The sequence below is a fragment of the Cyprinodon tularosa genome, unplaced genomic scaffold (assembly GCF_016077235.1).
Source record: "Cyprinodon tularosa strain WSP-4 unplaced genomic scaffold, ASM1607723v1 ctg197, whole genome shotgun sequence".
NCBI lineage: Eukaryota > Metazoa > Chordata > Actinopteri > Cyprinodontiformes > Cyprinodontidae > Cyprinodon > Cyprinodon tularosa.
Genome location: NW_024038720.1, coordinates 3,758,779 through 3,778,119, shown reverse-complemented (window position 1 = coordinate 3,778,119; position 19,341 = coordinate 3,758,779). Strand labels below are relative to the sequence as shown.

At 35.2% G+C, this 19,341-nt stretch overlaps 1 protein-coding gene across 1 annotated transcript in view; it reads left to right on the top strand.

Annotated features, from left to right (window-relative positions):
* Positions 1-14,691, top strand: part of LOC119782797 (glypican-5-like) — a 176,232-nt gene extending 161,541 nt beyond the window's left edge. The window contains exon 9 of the mRNA XM_038283955.1: positions 14,112-14,691. Within this exon, the coding sequence (XP_038139883.1) occupies positions 14,112-14,266 (155 nt within the window). The 3' untranslated portion in view covers positions 14,267-14,691. The remainder of the gene's footprint in view (positions 1-14,111) is intronic.
* The last annotated feature ends 4,650 nt before the right edge of the window (positions 14,692-19,341 follow it).

The window sequence follows — 19,341 nt, the reverse complement described above, 5'->3', positions numbered from 1 at the left end:
TGCATGAGAATGGGACTACTGAGCTTTCTCTCCTAAAGGTCTCAGGTGGTTTCTCTTTGCCTTCTTTTTATTTTTTTTTCGTTAGCTCATTTTTTTTTCTTCAGTGAACAAAACAGCTGAAGCTGAAACAACTGGGAAATATCCATGTCTACGTATATGTACCCTGGCTGTCACGCTCTATATCGCTCAACAGATTTGTTTTTTTTCCCTGATCACTGATATGTGGTTTGAGTAGCTTAATGGCACACATTATACGCCTGTGTGTCTGTGTCCTCGTTTTAAAAAATGGGAATAAGTCTGTCTGTCTGCTTGACATTTTGACAGTTAGCTTTTCCTTTAGACTCCTGCATAGGTTGTAGTGAAGGGTTTGTGTTCCTTAATGGGAGAAAACTGCCAACATCTAGGAATGCAAGACGTGAGCATCTTTACCGGTGATATGATGTTGACATCTATTCCTACTGTATGTCTGCTGAGTATGACAGACAACATGAATAGAATTGAGATTAAATAGAGACATTTGTTTTATTTTTTCAGTGAAAATATTTTAGAAATGAGCTGCTGTTTTTAGAAATTAAAAAAAAGTAAATATTAATTGTTGCCAACAATTTTAAATTGGAAAAAGTAAGTTAATGCAATAAATTAACAAAATACGAACTAAATAAATATTAGATCTAACAAGAAGGAGTCCTTTGACCATGTTAGGACACTGTTTAGATATCGAACGATCTGACTATACATTTCGTTAAAAATCTAGGTTATCCGGTTCAGCATTGAGTGAGCACTGGGAAAAAAAAAAAAAAACACCTCATCCTTAACCTGGTTGTCATTGACTTCTGTAGTGCCTCCCAGAGGGGCAAAACAGGAAGACAGTCTATGTTCTGGGTGGCAGGGGTCTTTTCTGATGTTAACTTCCCCCCTGACAGAACACTTCCTGCAAATGTCCTCAGAAGCAGAAAGTGGAGCACCAAAATCTGCCTGGAAGCTTCCACCCTCCTCTGCAAAACTTTCCAGTTCACATTCAACTACACAGCTTTAACACCGAAGGTTAGGAGGCTCTAGCAGGTGCAGAGATGAGGAAGTTTACCATTGTGCAAGGAAGTTTCTCCTCAGAGTTTCTCCATAGAGTTTCTCCACAGAGTTTTCAGGAAAAGTAGGTGCATATTCACTTTCTTGACCTGGGGAGCTGAGATGTTCGGGTGAGCTCAGGTGGAAAGTGGGTCCCAAGGAATTGGAATCTGGCACCCTCTCCATCACCACATCATGAATAAGTGAGGGAATGACAGTAATCTGACTGCAATACACAATGAGCTCCTTAGTTTTTTAGATGCTGAGCAGCAGGTTGTTGTCAACACACCAGGAGATCCACCTCCTCCCTTATGGCTGACTGATTATCCGTTTGAGGAGGCAAATAAATGACGTGTCGACAACAAGTTTATTCATGTTATTTAAACCATGTCCTGTCTGTGAACATGAGTAAAAATGGAGCAAAAGAACATACCCAACCCTTTCTCAGAAAGACCAGTAATCAGTTACAAAGGTGCTGATGCCCATATTTGTAAGTCTGGTGAAAAACAAAATTAAATGCTTAACTGAACAGGAGTCTGGCATATGTCCCATGTTTCATTTATTAGAAAACAGAGTGCACCACTATGAAGACTGCATCGTCAGTGCTGTTCTTCTCATGGCAACCTGGTGATGTCCAGAGATGGAGGCAGATAGGAAATGAAATACTTTAGAAACAGCTGTTCTAAGAACTTTGCAATGACAGGAATGAGCTTGAATCATTGGATCTCCATCCAGCGGATAACTTTTTCTGGGTGATGACACTGTCTAGGGGGATAAAGATATAATCCAGTAAAGAGGAATAAGTCTGAATATGAAACATATTCCCATTTGTGTGTCTAAATTGATCCTGCAGCAGAGAATCTGTTCCAACATGCCACCTAGTTATTACTCTTACTGTTGGACTAAATTCAATGGCAAATCTTAGGAGAGAAAATATGTGAGAGATTGTCTTACTGTCATGGGTGGGAAAGGAATATAGCTTTGTTAACCCCAGTTGGGTTAAATAAAGATGATTTTGTGTCTTGTTCTGCATATAGTGGCAGGAAATACATGATACAATCTGCAAAGAACTTTGCACAAGTTGGACTTAAAAACACATGTAACACTAAAATCCTGATTGCTATTGGCTTTAGAAAATGATTTCACTGCAAGCTTCTTAATAGCATTGGGGCTGCATTAATTGTTATTATAAATATATTGAGTTCTGTAGGGAGATAAAATTGGTCAGAATTTCTACATGAAAAACTCCAAATCAGATGGACAGTGGCTCTGACTAATAACAGTTAGTGTACAAAATTTAGTTTATATAAATGCACAAACCTCTATTAGTTTTCCACCTGTACGAGACATCTGGCTAACTCAATAGTACTGTCCAGAATATTACTTTATTATCAACATCATTGATTAAAATCATGACATTATCTAATTAATCATGAGATATGTTGCATTGTTCCAGATGAAATTTAAAAAATCCCTTTTCAAGGTTGAAATACTCAACTCTCATGCACTGACCGTGATACACCTGCATTTCTACAATACCACACTCGTACATGACACACTTTGTATTTTTCATGTGCACACATGCACACCTATCAGAGAGAAACCAGTTTGTGGGTGCACCTGTACCTCAAATCCAACAACTACTACTAATTATGACTTATTGGGTTACTGTCTTTAAATGTGACTGGTATGGATAGATATGAATGGTTCTCTTCCATTTCCATACATGTTCTTGTACTTCCCCACTCTATTACATGCAGAGAAAGAGTTTTTTTGTTGTTGTTGTTTATTTATTTTTTTCCCCCATGGTTGGTATTAACAATGCAGTAACCAGGAACAGCCTGGTATTGGATACCATCTTATTATCAATAATGACTGTCAACTTTGAAGGACATGATCCCAAATGTCTAAAAATGGAAGCCACCTACTTCTCTAAATAATAAAGCAAAATCTGCTACAAACACAAACAATGTTGTTCTCTCAGTGGTCCTAATCTCCCTCCAAGCTCAGGACAAATCTTTTGTACGCTGAAAAATTGTTAAGGTTTTTCTAGAAAGCCAATAATATTGCGTGATTTCTTTCTATTTGTTTTTGGAAAAACAATGTTGTGTATTGACCTGTTTCAGATTAGATTAAGCTACTTCTCACGCTTTTAATAGCAATGTACATAATGGGGGATGGTGGCATCAGATGCAAGAGTTTGTTTTGCAACTAAATGGTTGTTGGTTCAAGCCCCAGGATATCATTGTTGTTGTGTCCTTGGCAGAGATGGGAAGTAACGAAGTACAAATACTTTGTTACTGTACTCAAGTAGATTTTTCTGATATATTTACTTTACTTTACTACTTATTTTTATGGCAACTTTTTACTTCTACTCCTTACATTTTTACACAAATATCTGTACTTTCTACTCCTTACATTTTAAAAAATTGGCTCGTTACTTTAGTTTTGAATCATTAACAATGGAGCTACCGTTATTATTTTTCATGTCATCAATACCAAATTCAATCTAATTGGATGGGAATCTACGTTGCATTTGACGCACCACTACAAGATGAATCGACAGATTCGGCGGTATTCATTGGCGGCAAATCATTGCAGCTTGGTGGCGGTGGCGTTAGCATAGTAGCATGGACGACGAGATGATTGAAAATGAACACAACGGAGATCTAGTCCTATTGGCAGACATCCATTTAAAATGTAGGCAACGGCATGAAAAAAGTGGTTTCTACTTTTACTTTTATACTTTAAGTAAATTTACAAGCCTGTACTTTGGTACTTTTACTTGAGTAAAGAAGTTTAATCAGTACTTCCACTTTTACCAGAGTATTTTTTAACACAAGTATCTGTACTTTTACTCAAGTACGGAAAGTGAGTACTTTTGCCATCTCTGGTCCTTGGGCAAGACCCTTCACCCACATTGCCCACTGATGTTGGTCAAAGAGCAGCCTGGCTTCGAATTTCTGTCAGCTGTGGCTACCATGTAGCTTGCCACCATCACGGTGTGAGTGAATGGGTAAATGACCGATTAATGTGTAAAGAGATTTGGCCAAGTCTCCCGACTCAAAAATCTTCTATATAACTACTGGATATTTTTCATTTACCATATCAACAAATTTGGAAAAAGAATGCATAAGAAAAAATTGAGTCACTGGTTTTTAATTTTTTTTTTTGTAATGTTATCCCTCAAACTTTCATTTTAACATTATATTAAAAACTTCACACCTCTGCTTTATTCAGTAAGAAAAAATATTAGGTGTCTAATAAATGCCTATTTTACACAAAATATGTCTTTAAGTTTAAATTCTAATTCATCAAACGTGTAATCGAGGTGTTTTTCTCCCCCATGAAGAAGTAGGCGTTCCTAAGAAAGCCCAGGGTATTTTATACACCCAAACTGTAGGTTGTTTCTCGGGATCATCTCTTTGTAAAGTAGAAAATACATATTTACGCCTCAGAGGGGGCCTTGAAAAATGACTGGGCAGGGCTTTTATGCTGATGGGAAACATTTACAGCTAAGACTGAAAAACAACCCACAGAAATGTTAGATATGGCTGTATTCCTATCGACATTTTAACTAAAGTGAGTCTAATGCCTGCTTCAGTTCAACGCTAGTTGTAACCTTATTTCATAATTGTATAAATGTTGCATTTCTACTTATTTGATTCTATAAAAATATAGTGACTTGTATTTATATGGCTTTATTTTTTTTTTATTTTATCACATTACCAATAAAAGGTTAAATTATTGTGGGATATTTTTTGAAGAAAAATAATACATAACTGTAAATAAGAAAAAAAAATTTGGTTCATAGGTTTATTTCAAATATAAATCTAAGAGCAATATAAATCTAAGATCTGATACGCATTTGTTTTCAGTTGATAAAAAATATCTCTCTCTAAAATAAAGAGTTACCAACTGCTGTCAGAATTCAGTTAAACATAGGTTTCACAAGTGAGTGAGTTATTCTTAGTATGAAGACAGCATTTCTGTGAAGGCTTCAAAGTTGTTGGATAATATTAGGGAACAAAGGACAAAAAAAAAGACCCATGAACTGTCACAGTACAAGCTTTGAACATCTTAGAGGAACCCGGTACTGTTGCAACTACAAATCTAAGAATTTATGGCCTCTCACCTATACTGACAGAGGAAAAAGAGAAACAACCGAGGTAATCTGTCTCTGGAGAAGCTGTAGATATTATGAAATAACGTGACCAGACATCCCTGATTTCTGATGACAGTCCCTTTTTTAGACGACCTGCCCTTGGAAATGTCCCAAATTTTAGCATCTAATTAATGAGAAAAAAATGTTGCACATAAAGTGTTATTCCAGTAGCCATGTGGAAAGTGCAATGAGCATGTTGCTCATAACAACAGCTATTATAGTGGCTGTTTGCACGTTACAGAGTAAAAGGAGAGCCATTTTTGCTGCCTTTAATTACCCATTACAGCTTTCCAGTTGTCTCAGTTTTCCTTCCCTAAATGGAGGATGTAATTGGAATGCCCTCTTAATGGAATCCCAAAGAAATTTACAATAATCTGTTTTTATCATGATTAATTCCCTGTAGGCTCACTCAGTGTCTGCCTTTTGCCGCTACTGTCACAACGTTGTGAAATATTAAAAAGAAAACATTTGCATCTCCAGTAAAATCTACAGCTTTGGCTATAATGTTCAGAGAAGAAATTCAAACTGGAGTTGTCAGGATACTATTTCAATCAAGTTTTTTTACATAGTGCCAACTCTCAACACGTCATCACAATCACAGAGACAATGCAGACAAATAATTCAGACAAAGTTCTATCTAAGAAACCCTGGTTATTTTTAACAAATCATTGACTTTGCGTATTAGGCTTCTCCTTGCTGGGCATATAGTGACAGGAGACATTTACTTGCAGTGGGTCATTGACTTTGCATCAATCCCTCACACCATGCAGGTATATAGAGATAGTGCAGAGGAAAAATAGAAGGAAACGTCCAGCAGGACCAGGCCCAGTGTAAGCAACTTTCTGCCAAGTATGACTGGGGGTTCAAAATGGCAGAGACAGACACACAAAAGGAACATAGAAGCAATCTTTATTAGAGAAGGTAACAATATACCAGCTACATACTGTATGTGGCTTTGTCTAAGAAAGAAAATCTTGAGGAGAGGTTTGAGCCGGTTTTTCATTCAGAAGCTCGAAAGAGAGCACATGTTGATAGTCGCAGTAAAAGCTAAGCCAATAGCTATGTCTAGGAGAGAAACAGAACTAAGCACTGAAAAACAGACCCATCTCTATCAGATATTAATGACCTGTTGATGTTAAGGGAGGCTTTTATGAGCCGTGTTGGCCAGAGCCTTATAAGTTCAAGCTGTTTGCTTGAAGATGCTGACTCAGGAATTGATAAAACCAGTGCTGCCGAGGCAGCGGAGTACAGCCTGACTTGCTACATAGAGTGAGCTGCTTGTATACCTGAATGCAGTAAAAAATCTCATATGGAACAGGAACCTTACAATACCATCTCATTAAGTTTCTGTAGGTAATAAGCAAAACAAAAATTGGGATATTAGTTATAGGTGAAAAAGATCTTTTATGTTGAATTTACAGTGGAAAACTATGGTATTTATTTCTCCAAAACTGACTTGTCTGGGGTTCTGTATTTATCTACCATTTCTTACATTTAGCTAGAACAACTCAAGTTGGAGTGTTTGAAGGAGATGAAAAAGAGCTATTTTTCTCTATGTTGGACAACTGGCAATGAAATTTCCAGTACAAAACAAAAGTCAGTTTGAAAAAGTATAAGAATTAAGGTTTAAGTATATTAACTCTCCCGCCTTTCATTTTTACTGTAGCTAGCTCCATTGAAAGGACAGGAGCATTCAAAAATACTACTTTTAACTCTGTAATAAAATACAATTTCTGTCACTGCAGTTGTTATGCATTTTGTTCATGGAGCAGTTAGTGTGCTATTGAGCATTGTTTGTCCAAGTCATCAGGATGCAGCCTATATTGATTTATATTCTGTTGAAGGGACTTTCTTTCTGACACATGTCTACTCTCAGACTAAACACCCTTTCTAACAGCCTAACCTCTCTGCAACTGGTTTAGCAAAACATGTAATTCCAGGCCAATTTCTCAAATCATGTATTCTCAGATCTCACAAAAGTTAAGTCATTTTCAGCTATTTCAGGTGTTGGAGACCAAAGCCACCAATAATTTGAGTCAGCGAAGCAGGAAGAAACGTGCTGCCCCTGCTGGGTTATAATACTCAGGATGTAGTTGTACTTTTAGAGAGGTAATATGCTCCTTTGTGTGGACCTTCATTATGTCTTATAAAGTCGACCCATTTAGAGCCAGGACAGTCTGCATTGATGGCTGTGTATAATAATAGCTGCAGTGCAAAGTCAATAGAGTGTGTGTGTCCATGTGCTTTGGAAAGATATTAGGTGACATGCATTTGTTTGTAATCAAGTAAGCTTCAGCTAAATGAGAATGGCTACATATTTCACTTGTTATTTTGAGAAATGACTTCAATTGTGAAAATATTATTTGTCAAACATTTCTAGATGTTTAATTGCAGAATTGTTATTCTGTTTTTAGTATTTAACATATTTGACCTTTGTTGGCTGGTCAATATGTGAAGTCTAGTATCTGTATACAAAATGTGAACATCCTACCCAGTGCTGAGGATTAAACAGGAGTAAAAACTGTATCTTTGTACATTTTACAGTACGCCAGGCTTCACATGCATTGGCTGCTTGTCGTTAGTTGTCATTACATCAATGCTGTCAATGTGGGCTTGAGGACCCAAATGCAGAGATGAGTGAGGCAGAAATTAGTTCTTGTAGGTTTGATGAAAATAAACTGAGACAATATCCAAAAACACAAAAATACTGAGAACCAAAAAACAGCAAACATCAGGAAAACTCACGTGGGGAGCCAGAGTCGAGGCAGCAATAACAACAAAGAACCAGCACTGAAGAACTGCATAGGAAGAGTATATATGGGAGACTGAACAAAGGATGGTGTAATCAACTGATATGGAGCAGGTGTGGATGGTAGAGAAGGAAAGGGAGCTAGGGGAAAGGAGACAGACACAAGGGGCAAAAGAGAGTAACTGAAGACTGCTTAAATATACGTGAATTGGAAAATAATCCAAAGATCGAGAAAACAGAATAACTGATAACTGGAAAATAAAAACTCAAATTCCCAAAAGGGAAGAACCATAACAAACATTGTTTAACTGTCTAATTTATGTTGACTCTTTCTTAGTTATTTTGTAAATATTGACACATGGTTCCAGAATATGTTTTGATAAACATTTCAAGGAGTATTGATAGGGAGGACATGTATTATACTTACTATAACATTGTATGTTGAAATTAAACAGTTTTTGATGTCAGTCAACAATCTCATCAGTGAAAAAATACAAACACTTAAACAAGAGGGTTTTGATAAGAATTGAAAATTTGTTATCACTGGAAAAACTACAAAAATGTGATCAAAAGACAATATTTTAAAAGAGGAAACACGTACAGTATGTTGAACATGGACTGTTTATTTAGTGGTTTCTACTGGTGGATAAGAGTGAGCGATTATTTATCCTGGGAATTTTAATATTCCTTTGCTTGCTATATTTTTCTGATCTGAACTGACTAATGCTAATAACCGTCATACTGCCTTGGGCTGCAGTAGCGTAGGAAGATGAGCAGGTTGCTTTAGATTTTTAGCACACCTCAGCAGCATCTTCTTATGTCTATAAAGCTGCAGCATAAACAGTTTGATCTCAGACTGAAACAGACTGTCACCCATTTTTAGTGGATGTCAAAAAATTACTATGGAGTGTTGCTTCTCTGAGAGGCCACATATATTCCATTATATAACTTGTCTGAGAATAATTCTTTGAAGAATTAATTACCTACACATGGAAAACACTCATGCCAGTGGAGTCATCTGACCCCAGCTAATAATAATTTGGGCCACTCTTTGAACATTGCAGTGTAATCCTCGGATTCTCAGTTAATCCTTGAATAAGTAAAATAAAATGGAATTTTAAAAGAAGGTAACATTGCACCAGAATTATTGTACCCTGTTCTGATGTAGTATACATCCTTCATTCCAATATTTCATGTTGTACAAAAATGGCAGGATGTAAAATTTAACATTTGTTTAATTTAAAGCAGAGGTCACGGATTAGCGCACCGCGGTCTGGATCCGGACCTACCTGCTGGCTAATCCAGACCCAACCTGATTTAAAACATTTATAAATTACAGCATGTAGTCCAATGACAGTGTCTAACTTCACTGTTCACTGCACAATATGGTATATGATATGGTATATTTTTTTTTATTTAAAAAGTCACCCTATAACATGTTTGCATAAACACCTAATTTTACTTATGGACACTGCTGATTTTTAATTGGTTACCCCTGATTTAGAGCATTCATATTTGAAAACTCCAAATTCCATGGTGTTAAACATGCAGTGTTGACTCTTTCAGTTATTACATGTACTGGTGTAAGATATACAGTATGTAGAGAGTTAATTTAACACTAATTCAGAGTGGGACAATATGCACTTGAATTGGTTTTAAATTGACCTCTTAAAGTGTTACTTTAACACTGCAAAATTTTCTGTACATGGCAAGTTACTGATCTGTGTCACAGAAGCTCAAAGCTAATTTCCTTAAGAAAGTAACATCTGGTCATGTTTACCCATCAGCTAGTGAAGATATATTCTCGTTATGTTTTTAAAACATATTATATTTTATGAGCAATTTAAATCTCCTATTTTTTTTTAAACATTGGTAATTAAATTTTCCTTATTTTTCTCCCTGGTCTTTTTTTAAATTAAGCATTAGTATAAACATTTGTTTAATATTTCATTTATTGTTGCGGCATTTTATGTATTAATACAGGCATATCTACCACCTAGAACAAAAACTAAAAAATCTACAAATTGGTTTTAATTAAGCGCTTTGGTCAAGTCTCCTGACTTGAAAAAGCTTTTACCATTTTATTTCTTTGACTTTTACTATTGTATTTTTAATAACTGGCTGTGATTTTTTTTCACATAAGGTCAATTTGCTCTTACTGTGTAATCAGTTTTCATTATCTATGTATTTGACCTTGTTTGAAGTTGTTTTCATTTTTTTGTCAACGGTGTTTGGCTGACACCGCTATTTTCCCCAGTAAATGATAATAAACTATATTTCTATTTTATTTTATTCTCTTAAATTCAATCTATATTACAGCTGATAGTTCATGCTCATGGCTTTATTAGAGGTTCAAATGAGCTGTCATTAAAGTAAAAAAAGTGATCTATCAGAGTTTAGTTTAGTCAGTTATTCAGTTTTGATTTATTTATTTTTTTGTTGCATTATAAACCTCTTATCTTCAGTAAAAAAAGTCTATGGTTGCATTTTACCACTTTTGGTTAGAAACTTTCAGTGAGCTGTATTCTTATAAACAGCCATCCCAGGGGCTCTGAGGTAGGAAATCAATAGGCATTTGACTGGACAACATGATCTTATGCTTTCACAACAAGCAACAGTCTCTTTCTAAGTAAATAAGACAGTAAGACAAGCCACTAAATCTGGTGAAACCTAGGATTTTCAGTTGATTTAATGCTTTTTATAATACCTGTTTATTATCACATAAATTACATGATGATAGATAAATGATTTAGATGTCAGTATACCGCTAGGATTGTGTTTGTCTTTACTAAATCAGGTAACCTTTGTTGATCCTCCTCTGGGTAAAAGAATTGCAGTTCTCTTCTGCCGCAACATAAAAACTGAAATTGAGTCCATAGAGTACAAATGCATCTGCAGCAGGTCTTATTTTTGATAGCTGAACGGGTGTAGGTGAGACTAATCTAGCCGATGACAGACTTATGACCCTTGGGCCTAAGCGAGAAACTACAGAATCCTAAAACAGCTGTGGATCTATTTGGGTTCAACCTTACCTCTTCCCCCAGGGGAAGGAAAATACAGTGCAGAATGAGGCTTCATCAGCAGGGTTAAAGACGCTCTGTTTCACACAGCAGGGAACACAGAATTTCTCCTCTCAAACACTTAAGCCTCCAACCACATGTAAACAACAGAATGGATGGTGTGGTGCAGCTGGCTGATTATATATCTGCTGAAGTTTCATTTCAGAGACAGACACATGGGGTGTTTGATTTTGTGGTGAGCTGATCTGTGCTATAACATTTCAAAATTAAAAAACGAATGAATAAGGGGACTATTGCATTAACTTATTTTAGTATTGTTCTAACTTTGACACTCATTGTATAAATGTATTGTTTCTAAATAGTTTATATGAACAAAATCAGCCATGATGGATTAATTTTCGAGACCTCAAAAAAAAAAAAACCCAGATAGGTGAATTCTGCACAGAAATAAAACAACGCAAATCATCAACAGCTCTTTTTTGCAATGCTATTGAATGGGTTTTAACACCTTACCATAAACACTCAATGTCTGTTGACATAAGGTTGCTCCCAGGATGATCTCTGCTGCATCTCCGGGGAATGAGGTGGAGGATGAAGGTGCCCTGTGGTTGCATCAGCTCGCTATTTATAGTGGAAAATTAACAGACTCCCCTAATGGTTTAACAGCAGCGGTAATGTATTGCAGCTGCAAAAGATGTATGAAGCATTATTGCTGTAGTTGTAATTAAGAGGGAAATGAAAAACCTAACATATTCAGCATAGCTTACTCCATCAAGACTGGAAAAAGTATACAGTCTTCACTTACACATTGACAGGTACTTCTAAAACTAGCCTAGGGGTGTCTGGATTTCTGCTAGTTTGAAGTAAAATATCAAATGGGAAACATTGCTGTTACCAGGAATTTCATAAATGCAAAGGTTTTGTCAGTAAGGAAGAGACTGCCCTGATCTGCATTATACTGCACCATGGCTCAGTTAGTTTCTGCTTTTCTAGATAATTTGATTTTAGGACATAGGACCAGGCACAGGAAGGTGTGCTGGGTTATCAGAAAAAATCAAAAGCAAAATATACAAAAATAAAGACAATCAGCTAGATATATTTCATCTTCTGATATCGATCTATCTGATATAAACCAGAAAGAAATATTTCAAAACACCTTAATTATACCATAAAAGTACATTTAAGAAATGATTAACCTTCTCCAGTTGTAATATGCCATTGTGCACTTCTCTTTAAGTCAGTCTCTCAGGCATCTATGATTACATTTAACCAAATCATGCTTAGCTCTTGCTTCTGTCTCTACAGGGGTTTGGTTCAGCTTTATGTTGTGGAATACATGCAAACACTGGGTTGTAAATATTTAAATGTTCATCGGCATTTGCCAAATGATTAAGTCAGTTACCTATAAGTTATTTTGCATTGTTTATGTAGAAGTGATAGCTAGAAACAGCAATGATGGAAAAGCCATTATTTTACTGTAAGACATATCTAATATCTTGCAAAGTAACTGAGGATAATATATTACTTTCTTAGCCTTAAGAAAGGGGGGTGAGAGGGTGTATTAACAAAAAAGGCTTTTTTTCTAATTTTCTGTCCTTTATCACTGCTTTTGATTTCAGGAATCGCAGCAATTACACAGGCTACACATTGTCCTTTTGCAAAGTACAATACTATACTAGCTTTATCTAAACACCCACAGGACCAAAGCGCTGTAAACAAAATAAACACTTGCTACCATTAAAGCAAGATTAAGATCAATGCACCGTGACATAAAAAAAGCACCCCTACCCTACAACAATAGATCAATCATAGAATAAACAAAATTAATAGAAATAGTATAGAAACAGTAGGTAAAAAGTGTTTCAGCCCTCTGGTAAGATCTCTCAAAATTCAAATTAAATATCTCTCCGGCTATGTCTATGTAAGTAAGCAAGTAAGTAAGCAAGTAAGTAATGTTTATTTATATTGCACCTTTCACAGACATAGAGGACACAACGTGCTTCACAAAATTACAATGCAAATAAAAATTATGTTAGAAATATAAGGATATAAGATGTCCTTAATTCATCTAAGCAAAAAGATAAGCAAATAATTCAACAAAAAATGTGAAAAGGAAAATTGTAAATACATCAAAAAAGGGAAGAAAAAAAATTACTAAGTTTAAAGGTGTATTACAACTGGCTTAAAAGTCTATCCATGTGTCCATTAATTAAACCTAAGCTTGCCCTATAGGGTTGAGGGAATAGGTGGTGTCTATTTTCAACAGTTTGTGGGCAAGAGGGGGCTTACATCCAGGAAGAGGTCCACAGTCCATCACAGAGATACACATGGCATATAACAATACACACACACACATACACAGACAATTGGTACTAAGTGCAATGTAAAGTGGCCAATTAACCTAACCTGTTTTTCTTAAATACTAGGATGAAACCAGGAATACATGGGGAGAATACCTATGACCTTTGTTGCTGCAAGACAACAGTGCTGACAACCATATGAGCCTACTTTATATAAAACAATTAGATGCGGTCTATCAAAAACAAGGTTTAGCACAGAAACAACTCCCCATCAACATACTCTATTAAACAGGTTTTCCTCAAAACAAGCTTCCCTGGTATTAAAATAACAGCAGTCTACAAATAATTCAGAATAAGGAATATAAAGGTCCTTGGAGAATAAGATAAAATATTCCAGCTGGTTCAAGTGATTACTATACCAAGTTCTTATGTTATAATCTTACTGGTTTATTTAGTGTTTTGAAATTTCATGAATAAACCTTGGTTTAAAGTACACATCACTTGATCACACTGAGAATGTATGCACAAGCCAATTAGCATTCAAATCTTGGCTTCAAATTAAAAAGCTCTTGGCAACTCAAAGGTCTGAAACAGAGGTAAATATTTGGACAGTTCTTTAACAGATAAGAAAATGCAAGAATTTTGAAAGATTAAGTGTTGAATCTTTGTTTATTTATGGGGTTTGTTGCTATAAAAACTTCTTAAATAAATCACCCATGTCATTCTAACATGTAAAATCGCAGTACATACTTGAGTTATGCTGTTAATGAGTATCCTTCAAACGCTAATTTTCATCTTTGCTCTCTCTGCAGTGAGTCCAGATGTGACCGGTGATTACAAACATCATCATTATCATCATCCACCTGCCAAGGACTCAAATATAAATGGAAACTCTCACAGCCTCAGACTGACTGGAGTTATCTGGGTCCTAGCATTACCCTGCTTACAAATGATCCTGGACTTATAACAGCTGTCTCTTTGCCCCATTAAAGATTGAATTTAGATATTTAGTTTGTCTGCCCTAAGATGAAAAAGCCACTGGACGTCATTGGCTGTGATATACCACCTTGGACACAACCTCTACTGAGCTAAATGTAAGACTGCATATCATGGCTTTAAGAAATCAGTTATTTTTGATAAGTTAAGATTGGATAAGGTGAGGTGGACATTTCTAAATGCTTATAATGACTTATTTATGAAAGGAAGCATAAGAAAATACCTATGCTATAAATGTATGGTCTATAATAAGTTACATTACTGTACATTAAGTAAATACTCTGTAAATATGTATGCACTACTGTACTTCTGCAAAACTTAGTAGTGTGCAGATTGTTTTAAAAAGGAATTTATTTCTTCTGCAGTTGAAATATTTGTATATGGTGAAAATGCGTTTTTTTTCATAAAAGGTTGTCATAACAATTACTCTGTGTGAAAACTGGCCCCAACTTTTTTCCCCCTTTTTATTCAAGTACTTTATGACTGTATAAAGAAATTTAAAAGAACTGTAAGGCATGTATGAAATACTATCTTTTTTTAACCGTCAAAAATCAAGATTAATTGATGCTTTATAGTTTATTCAGGGAACTGTACAGTAATACAACTGCAGGGTGAAAACTGCAGAAGGAGAAGAGTGGAAAGGTGTAGATAGGGTGCATGTGAGAGAATTCATGGCACTTTCTTCCTTAGAAATAGATTAGTTTCCTCAGGAGTCTATTATCATCTTTCAAACTCAATCCAACGCTGCCTTCATAGGCCTGGATGAGGGCTGAGAGCTTCAGGAGCCACGAGCGAAGAAAAATATGATTGCCTAGACCTGCTTTCTGACTGCATAAAGCTGGTGTGTTTCTTACAGATTTTTATCCTGATACATGTAAATAAAAATAGATTTATTTTAATGTTAGTCATGCATTTTTGGTCAGTGGCTGGGAGAGAGAAGCCCTTAATGATAGTAGAAAAGTGTAATTTTTTACCCAGACATGTTAAGAAGGGCCAAGCGCCTCCCAAACCAAGTTAGATTATTTATTTTATTGTGTAATATGCAGCAATAGATTATGCTCCTGAATTTATACCATCAATTCTTATGTAAAAGTACAATGCTGTGAATTATATTCAATTAAAAAAGAGGTATTTCACTGATTTGAGCCCTTTTGTGCCCATGCTTTTAAAATGTTGAAATTATCCTGTAAATTATGATTTAAAAAAATAAGGAAACCTCTTAGCTAAATGCAGTGGTTATGTTTCAATGATAGTCTTTCAGATGACTGTCATTGTCGCAGTGTTCAGATGTAGCTTCACTCGAGTGTTAATTTGTATGTCTTTTCTACTGAATGCTTCTGTTTAAATCTCAATCAGAATTAGTTTTGCTGCTGTAACATTGAAGAGTTTTCTGCTATAATCAAAAGTAACATTGTGCCAACTACACAGGATTGCATGGAGAATTCAAAATCTTAAAATGGGCAATGATTTTAAATTACCGTATTTAAATATAGGACCTTTTGGGATGTAGGACAATGTCAAACAAAGAGCAAACAATCTTAGTGAAAAAAAATAAGCTTGGTCTCAACAAGACATGTAAATAATTATTCTCCTGTCTTCAGTATCTTTCTTTTTAACCCATAGAATTACAGCAAATAGAACAGAGAAGAATAAGTTGAGTTGTCTTGCAAATAAATCTGCACATTGGACAACAAACATGCAAACCAACTGCTTCATTAGTAAAATCATAAAAAGGCCACCCTTACTATCTTTAACATTCAGTTTGATCTCTGGAGATTTTTGACAAATCTCTCTGATACCTGTACCACCAACTTCTCTGACATTTTTAATTTATACAATTCAAAATTTCAATAATTCATGTCTCAACAATATGCATACATTATATATCAGTTTGTGTATAAATAAAGTATTTTCTATCTTAAATGGCACATATCAATCATAAGATGTTACAACACCACTGAGTAGTAGTCTTTTAAGTCACCCACTATAAACCCAAGCCAATTATGCACAAAAAACATAATAGGTTTAACTCCTGCATGTAACCTAGTAGAGTAATCCCTCTCAAAAACTGGAGTCTGTCAAAGGTACTGCTTTAAAAACAAAAACAAGGATCTGTTAAGCAAAGACAGAACTGCCATTTGATTGTTTGGGCAGGGGGTGGTGGGGGGGCGGTAATTTTATAGAATGTGCAGATGAACTTTCAGCACTGTCTACTTTATAGACAACTGGATAATTGGTAATTAGTCTTTTTGATGTGATATGGCCAAATTATTGACCATTATTATTAACTACATTAATGATTGTTACAATGCAACAATAAAAACTGCACATCGACATAGGTAATTATTACTGTCTGAAGCATAATTGTAAAATGTCTGATTAAGCATTTAAACTGAAGTCAAAAATTGTTTTGACATTTCCAGAGCTTCTGCTATCTTTTTGTTCTTTCTTTGTCTGCTGGTAGTTGCTCTCCTCTCTCTTTTCTCTCCTGTCTCAACTCTCTCACTCTCTCTCAGATGCCAAGCCACTCTTAATGCCTGACACCTCCCTCCCCACGTATTAAGGTACGGCAGTCTGTATAAAAGATTCAGTCAAGTAATCTGTGTACATTATGTCTGATTTCAGTTAATGTGTTTTATTCTGTTGAGACGTGGAAGTAAAAATGGGAACCTGTAAAGTTTATCAGGTTTTAAGGAACCAGGGATTCCTTTTCTCTCATGATTTCCACAAATGGATTGAGAGAAAGATCATGGTATTGTTGAACTAAAACGCTTTCCAAGTAGACCCATATGTAAAATCCAGATATTTTCACTTTCAGTTTGCTGAACAAAGGGATTAAAGGACATGGATAAGCTCATAAAATGAAAGATTGGGAGTGAAAATCTGAGACAAATCATTCTTGTTATATTTTTTATAAAAAATGATCTATGATAATTTGCATGCATAATGAAACTAGTGTGTTGGGCACCAAACCTGACCCATGGGCCATGGGCTTGCATCTTCTAATTCTGATTTTGTTCTTACATTTGCAATTTTAAAGGCTCAGTTAACAAAGAAAAAAAAAATTATGGAGCAGTGCTAATGCCACTTAAAAATTGATTTTTCAAGTTCAGACCCGTACCTGATAATCCTTAATAACCAAAAATCTGTCCAGAAAGAAAACCAAATAATCATAATAATAATAATAATAATAATAATCATACACTCAGATTTTATTGCTTTATTATTTTGCCTTTTTCTTTTAAATAGATTTTTTGCTCAGCTTCAACAACATAATATCGGTGAAGAAAAATAGCAACAACCTAAATGTAAATTCTTATGGATTTCTTTGGGTTGGGGTTCTCTAAGTCATTTTTCCAGAAGCCACTGGCTCCTTCTTAATTGGGCAAATTTTTGCTCCTAACTCAGTAAGAACACTATCCTGGTTAGAAAATTAACTTTGGACTCCTGCGCTGAATCTAGACAGCCTATAGCCTTGAGGAAGTCATTAGTAGACGGACTCGGACATGGATGATGCTAGTCAAATAAGAACTGAAGCCTTCCTGAAAAGTACATAAATGCACCTAAAGGAAGGGTGTGTAGATTTGCATGTATCACTTATCGTACACATCAACAAATACATCTGAGCATCATTTTACAAAAATAGAATAAAAGAAATGATTACATATCTTATTCTTTAGTTTCTTTTTTTTAATAATTTTTCACACAATAATTTTTAGAGCACAAATCCTTGAACACTTTTGTGTATTATTATCAATGACTTTAACAGACAGACCAGTTTGAATTGCCCAATGAGATGTTTGTTACATTCTCAACATTTACTGTATCTATATGCCTTTCTTTCCTTTTTACTTATTTTTATTATTTTTGGTCTCGTTATTGGAAATTCCTACATGGTTACAATCATTTATCAAAGATCTTAAAAGCGAAACTTGTGAAAAGTCCCTGCTTCTCCCTGGAAACCAAATATTGCCACACTCAAAGTCAGTGGCATTATACTTTGAACAGCCGTGTTAATGACAGGACCAAAGAATAGTGTCAAGTCTCCATTGACACCCAGCAGTCTCTGAAACAAAGGTTCCTTGAGGCTAAATATAGATGTAAGGTTATGGTGATACTGCTGTAGCTAAAGAGAATGATTTTGTTTTTATTCACTCCTGTAGAGGAGCAAGGAAAGAGGTAAGATCCTGTAATTTCTGCCATCTTAATGACATAGTAACCTGAAAAGCTTTTCCTTCACCGAAACTTGTCAAAATTTGTTATATCGATGAGAACAGATAGACTTATAAAGCATAATTTAAATAATTATTGTAAAAACACTATTTTGTTTTTTTTTCTTTATTCAAAAATACTTTACAATTTACAAACCTATAGTTCAAGTGATTTATTCAACTTATTATAATTTTGCAAAAAACCCAAGCAGTTGAAGTATGAGACAGATTGTTCTGATATGAAACATTTCCAGGAAAAAAAAAAAAAAAATCTTTTGTTTTCTTGTAATGAACTTGCACGGTGAGTTATATTTTATTTAGATGTAGAACATTAAAATCAATGCATAACAGGGGACTTTCAACTTTGTTTTTCCCATTTATGTTATTTTTTTGTGTTCTGTTTTTTTAAAGATAACTTTGATTGATACAATATTACATTTTAGAAGTTCCTAATACACAATATTTCATCAAAATAAAGATTACTGAAAAAGTTCTGCTTGTGTGTAACAACACTGATACAAGAAGCAGTGTTCATTCTCTTTGTAAACATAGCTGTCTATTGTCTGAGGAACTTGAACCATACTGTGCCCTCATGCTGCCTTTTAAATCTGTTATCTCACGCTTTAGTGAGCAGTCATGACCAGAGGCAAGAGCTGAACGAAGGCCTGGTTTGAACAAAACGAAGGTCTGTGATTAACAGCCCAACTGACTGTGAAGTACATTTCTAGCCAATGTTTACAGCCCGAAATTGACTGTCTTTTTGGTAAACATTTATAAATTAAACATTTGAAAGAAAAGAAGTAAAATGCATTCAAAGTGCTACAAGAATAATAAT